The following is a 6,000-nucleotide window of genomic DNA, read 5'->3' as shown; positions in this document are numbered from 1 at the left end:
TGTTAAATCCAAGGTGACAGAAGGACAGCCAAGTAGAGATGTACTGAAGGCAGGAGCAAATCCGAGACTGCAGAGAGGGAGAGAGATCCAGGCTTGAGATGGAGATTTGAGAATCACCTGCATCGAGCTGGGTTTGGAAGGTGGGGAGAATGATTTTCTGTCAATCAATCAATCAATCAATCAATCAATCGTATTTATTGAGCACTTACTGTGTGCAGAGCACTGTACTAAGCGCTTGGGAAGTACAAGTTGGCAACATATAGAGACAGTCCCTACCCAACAGTGGGCTCACAGTCTAAAAGGTGGAGGTCCCAGAGGGAACCTATGGGCAAGGGTGTCAACAATGAGAAAGACACCTATTGGGAGAAGATTGCTGTTGTAGGGGTTAGTTCTTTCATGATTATTAATAATCATACGAGAAGCAGTGTATCTCAGTGGAAAGAGCCCGGGCTTTGGAGTCAGAGGTCATGGGTTCAAATCCCGCCTCTGCCACTTGTCAGCTGTGTGACTTCGGGCAAGTCACTTAACTTCTCTGTGCCTCAGTTAACTCAACTGTAAAAATGGGGATTAAAACTGTGAGCCCCCCATGGGACAAACTGGTCACCTTGTAACCTCCCCAGTGCTTAGAACAGTGCTTTGCACATGGTAAGCGCTTAATAAATGCCATTATTATTATTATTATTATTATTATTGCTAATAATAATCATCATCATCACAATAATAATAATCACAACATTTGTGCTTCTCAGTCTAGGCTGCTTCTTCTGATAATAATCATGGTATTTGTTAAGCACTTAGTATGTGCCAGGAACTGTACAAAAAGCCGGGGTGAATACAAGCAAATCAGGTTGAACACAGTAGCTGTCCACCATGTGGGGCCCACAGCCCAATCCCCATTTTACAGATGTGGTAACTGAGGCCCAGAGAAGTGAAGTGACTTGTCCGAGGTCACACAGCAGACCATTGAGGAAGGCAGAATTAGAACCCATGACCTTCTAACTATCAAACCCGTGCTCTAGCCACTACACAATGATGACAGTGCCTTGAGACACACTGAGAAGAGCAAAACCTTTTCCCCAGCAAAAATCCACACATGGAAAGAGTTGGCCCCTGCATGGGGTAGCCCAAAGAGCACTGGACTGGGAATCCGAAGACTCGGACTCTGTCATTAGATAGTTGTGTGACCTTGGGCAAGTCACTTAACCTCCCTGGGCCTTAGCTTTTTCACCTGTAAAATGAGGACGAAAGAAAATGTGAGCCCATTGTGGGACAGGGACTGTTTTCAATCTCATAGACTAATATTTACCTCAAAATAAACACTTGATGAAAGTTATTATTACTATTGTTACCTTGTAATCAGCGTTTACTTACAGATGCTTACTAATGTTTACTAATCCCATGGCTTAGTGGGAAGAACACGGGCTTGGGAGTCAGAGGTCGTGGGTTCGAATCCTGCCTCCTCCACTTGTCAGCTGCGTGACTTTGTTCAAGTCACCTGGCTTCTCTGGGCTTCGGTGAACTCGTCTGTAAAATGGGAATTAAGACTAAGAGCCCTACGTGGGACAACCTGATAACCTTGCATCTGCCCCAGTGCTTAGAACAATGCTTGGCACATAATAAGCACTTAACAAATACCACCATTATTATTATTATAATCCATAAACGGTATTAGCGGCAAAAACACAGCTAAGCAAAACAGCACTGTCAGGGAGGAAGATTTTCACTGGTCGCCATTCCTTTGGCTCCTAAAATCAAATTATGTTGAGGAAGAATTCATACCGGACAGGGGGAGGTGGGAGGGAAGGGAATGATAGGTACAGAGGCTGGGATGGTTAAGGGGTGGATTATATTTACAATCTATTAATCAGTGTTATATATTGAGAATTGACTGCAGAGCACTGTACTAAAGGCTTGAGAACGTACGACACAGTGGGATTGGTAGGAGTTCCTCCACAGTCCTCTAGATTGTAAATTCATTGTGGGCAGGGAACAAGTCTACCAAGTCTGTTCTATTTTACTCTCTCAAGAGTTTAGTACAGTGCTCTGTATGCAGTAAGCACTCAATAAATACAATTGACTGATAGACATGATCCCTGCTCTCAGGGACCTTACGGTCTAATGAGGGAGACAGACATTAAAATAAGTAATAAGAATTATAGTACTTGTGAAGATACAAGCTCTGGGGTAGATATAACTTAATTAGATTGGACACAGTCCCTGTCCTGCATAGGGCTCACGTTCTTATACCCATTTTACAGATGAGATAACTCAGGCACCGAGAGGTGAAGCGACTTGCCCAAGGTTACACTGCAGACGTTTGGCGGAGTCAGGATTAGAACCCAGGTCCTTCTGACTCCCAGTCCCATATGCAATCCACTGGGACCATGGTGATTATCTATAGGGGAAGAAACAGAGTTTAAGGAGATGTATACAAGGGCTGTGGAGGTGGGAGTGGGGTGAATTTCAAAGTGCTTATTGGGCGAGCAGATGCAAGTATGTAAGTGATGAAGACGGGAGGGAAAATATGGGTGAGGAAATGGGAGATTAGTCATAAAAGGCTTCCTGGAGGAGATGATTTCAGTAGAGCTTTGAAGGTGAAGAGAGTGTTTTGAAGATGACAGGAGTAAGTCAGTTCATCAGTGTCAAAACTCCAGAATTTCTGTAACCCAAACACATTCAAGTGTCTCCTTAGGTTGCTTTTCTCTTCCTCTTTAAATCAGAGAAGTCTGCTGTGTCCTAAAGCAGACTATTTTCCTGTAGTGATAAAGGATGTCTAGCTGCCTAAATAAGCCTCCGGGGACAGACTTTCACCTCTAATCTTGCTGGACTATCCCCTACAGAGAGAAACACTGCTGGCCCGTCCAGCCGAGGCAGAGCGACTTTAGTATGTCAGTTCCCCCAGACCCTCCCAAACCGTAAATACAAAGATAATCCCGGGCAGAGGCGACAGCACACCAAAGTTAGTGTTGGCTACTTAATGCCTAACAGATGTGTCTGTCTGTCCTCTAATGCGCTGGGCTAGAAATACCGCTTGGCCTGACCCACTGACGTAAAAATAAAGCAGGCTCTACCTTTTATCTTTTCAATTTGATAAAAGTCCCGCAAAGAGCAAACTTCCTAAATGAACGGGGGTGGATAACCGATAGCGGGAAGAGAAAGTCGCACTCTTAAGACACCGTTAAGTGGTTTAAGCTACCGCAGGGTTTCAGTTCCATCTCCTGTAGAATCTAATAAAACTCACCTATAAAAAGTTATAAAATAGCAGGGACTTTCACAAGCGGGGCCTTAAGTTCTACACTCTACACTTTAGTGTCTAGCCTGACACTAGCCTGTATATATGTTTGTACATATTTATTACTCTATTTATTTGTTTATTTTACTTGTACATATCTATTCTATTGATTTTATTTTGTTAGTGTGTTTGGTTTTGTTCTCTGTCTCCCCCTTTTAGACTGTGAGCCCACTGTTGGGTAGGGACTGTCTCTATATGTTGCCAACTTGTACTTCCCAAGCGCTTAGTACCGTGCTCTGCACACAGAAGCACTCAATAAATACGATTGATTGATTGATTGAAGAGGAGGAATTTGAGGAAAAAGGGGAGGGGGAATGGGAGAAGCAGCATGGCCTCGTGGACAGAGTTCAGGCCTGGACGTCAGAAGGACCTGGCTTTCAATCCCGGTTCTGCCACTTGTCTGCTGTGTGACCTTGGGCAAGTCACTTCGCTTCTCCGCGTCTCAGTTCCCTCACCTGTGAAATGGGGGATTAATACTGTGGGGACGTGGGCGAGAGGTCGAAGACGAGATCAAGGCGCAGCGAGCAGGTTAACATTGGAGGAGCAAAGTGGGTGGGCTGGGTTGTAATAGGAAAATACTGATAATAATAATAATTGTTATAATTCTGGTATCTGTTAATTGGTAACTATGGTCCAAGCACTGTTCTAAGCCTTGGGGTAGACGCTAGCTAATCAGGTTGGACACAGTCCCTGTCCCACATGAGGCTCACAGTCTAAATGAAGAGAGTTAGGAAGGGGCAAGGTGATTCATTCATTCAGTCATATTTATTGAGTGCTTACTGTGTGCAGAGCACTGTACTAAGCGCTTGGGAAGTACAAGTTGAGACCGGAGCTGGGAGTCAGAGGACTCCCAGTCTTAAAATCCCCATTTCCCAGAAGAGGTAACCAAGGCACAAAGAAGTGAAATGACTTGCCCAAGTTCACACAGCAGACAAGTGGCGAGAGCCAGGCACCCTTGCTTCCCCTTTCCCTCCTAGTGATACTCCCCTCCTTTGACCCTCTTCTGGATCATTCCCCAACCTCCCTGATTCCTGCTTTCCCCATTGCTTAGATGAACAGTACTTGGCACAAAGTAAGCGCTTTGCATATGTCACAATTATTATTATTATTGTTCATTCAGTCATTCATTCAATAAATCATATTTATTGAGCACTTACTGTGTGCAGAGCACTTCACTAAGTGCTTGGGAAGTACAAGTTGGTAACATATACAGACGGTCCCTACCCAACAACGGGCTCACAGTCTAGAAAGGGGAGACAAACAACAAAACAAAACAAGTAGACAGGTGTCAGAATAAATAGAATTATAGCTATATACACATCATTAATAAAATAAATAGAATAGTAAATATGTGCAAGTAAAATAACTACTTATTATTAAGGCCGAGATTGACCAGGCTAAAACAGAGTCCCGTGGGACCTGTCAGCTTTGAGACCTCTCAGTTTCCCTCTCTTTTGCAGAGGATCAAGTCTCAGGGAGCCCGATCTCACTTTTAATCTCCCCTCCCCAAGTGGCTGGCTTCCCAGCTCCTCTTAAATGGAATATCTTCCAAGTAATATGCTCCGCTTAAATGGAATAGCTCATTCTGAAGTTGTTCTCTTTGGGATGACAAACTCAAAAGTGTAAAATCGTCCCAGAGACAAATTTGAATGGCATTTCTGCGTTAGAATCAATCAATCAATGGTATTTGAGAAGCAGCGTGGCTCAGTGGAAAGAGCCCAGGCTTGGGAGTCAGAGGTTGTGGGTTCTAATCCTGTCTCTGCAGCCCATTAGCTGTGTGACTTTAGGCAAGTCACTTCATTTCTCTGTGCCTCACGTACCTCATCTGTAAAATGGAGATTGACTGAGAGCCCCACATGGGACAACCTGATCATCTTGTATCCTCCTCAGGGCTTAGAACGGTGCTTTGCATATAATAATAATAATAATGTTATTTGTTAACCACTTACTATGTGCAAAGCACCGTTCTAAGCGCTGGGGGGATACAAGGTGATCAGGTTGTCCCACGTGGGGCTCACAGCCTTCATCACCATTTTACAGAAGAAGCAACTCAGGCACGGAGAAGTGAAGTGACTTGACCAAAGTCACACAGCTAACAAGCCGCAGAGTCAGGATTAGAACCCATGACCTCTGACTCCCAAGCCCGGGCTCCTTCCACTGAGCCACGCCACTTTTCATTCAATCGTATTTACTGGGCGCTTACTGTGTTCAGAGCACTGTACTAAGCGCTTGGGAAGTACAAGTGGGCAACATATAGAGATGGTCCCTACCCAACAGTGGGCTCACAATCTAGAACTTCTCAGTAAGTGCTTAACAAATGCCATTATTGTTATTACTATTGAGCACTTACTGCGTTTAGAGCACTGCTCAGCGCTTAGAACAGTGCTCGGCACATAGTAAGCGCTTAATAAATGCCATCATTATTATAGTAAGCGCTTAACAAACAACATCATCATCACTGTACTAAAAGCTTGGGAGAGGACAATACGACAGTATAACACATACATTCCCTGCCCACAGATAGAACAGTGCCTGGCACCTAGTAAGCACTTAACAAATTCTATTATTATTATTATTATTATTATTATCATTATTATTCTTATTATTATTATGAGCTTCAGCAGATGAGAAGATGCCAAGGTTTGGCCACCAGGGGGGGCCGTGTCCATAGGAAGGTTAGGAGTCTCCCTTGTACACAGGTGGGGATT

General features: G+C 44.1%; 1 protein-coding gene across 1 annotated transcript in view; it reads left to right on the top strand.

Annotated features, from left to right (window-relative positions):
- The first annotated feature begins 324 nt into the window (after nucleotides 1-324).
- VEGFC (vascular endothelial growth factor C) overlaps nucleotides 325-6,000 on the top strand; it is a 137,005-nt gene continuing 131,329 nt past the window's right edge. The window contains exon 1 of the mRNA XM_038755062.1: nucleotides 325-384. Within this exon, the coding sequence (XP_038610990.1) occupies nucleotides 325-384 (60 nt within the window). The remainder of the gene's footprint in view (nucleotides 385-6,000) is intronic.

Source organism: Tachyglossus aculeatus, chromosome 12 (assembly GCF_015852505.1).
Source record: "Tachyglossus aculeatus isolate mTacAcu1 chromosome 12, mTacAcu1.pri, whole genome shotgun sequence".
Taxonomy (NCBI): Eukaryota; Metazoa; Chordata; class Mammalia; order Monotremata; family Tachyglossidae; genus Tachyglossus; species Tachyglossus aculeatus.
Note: the sequence above shows the minus strand (reverse complement) of the source record. Positions and strands in the feature narration are given on the sequence as shown.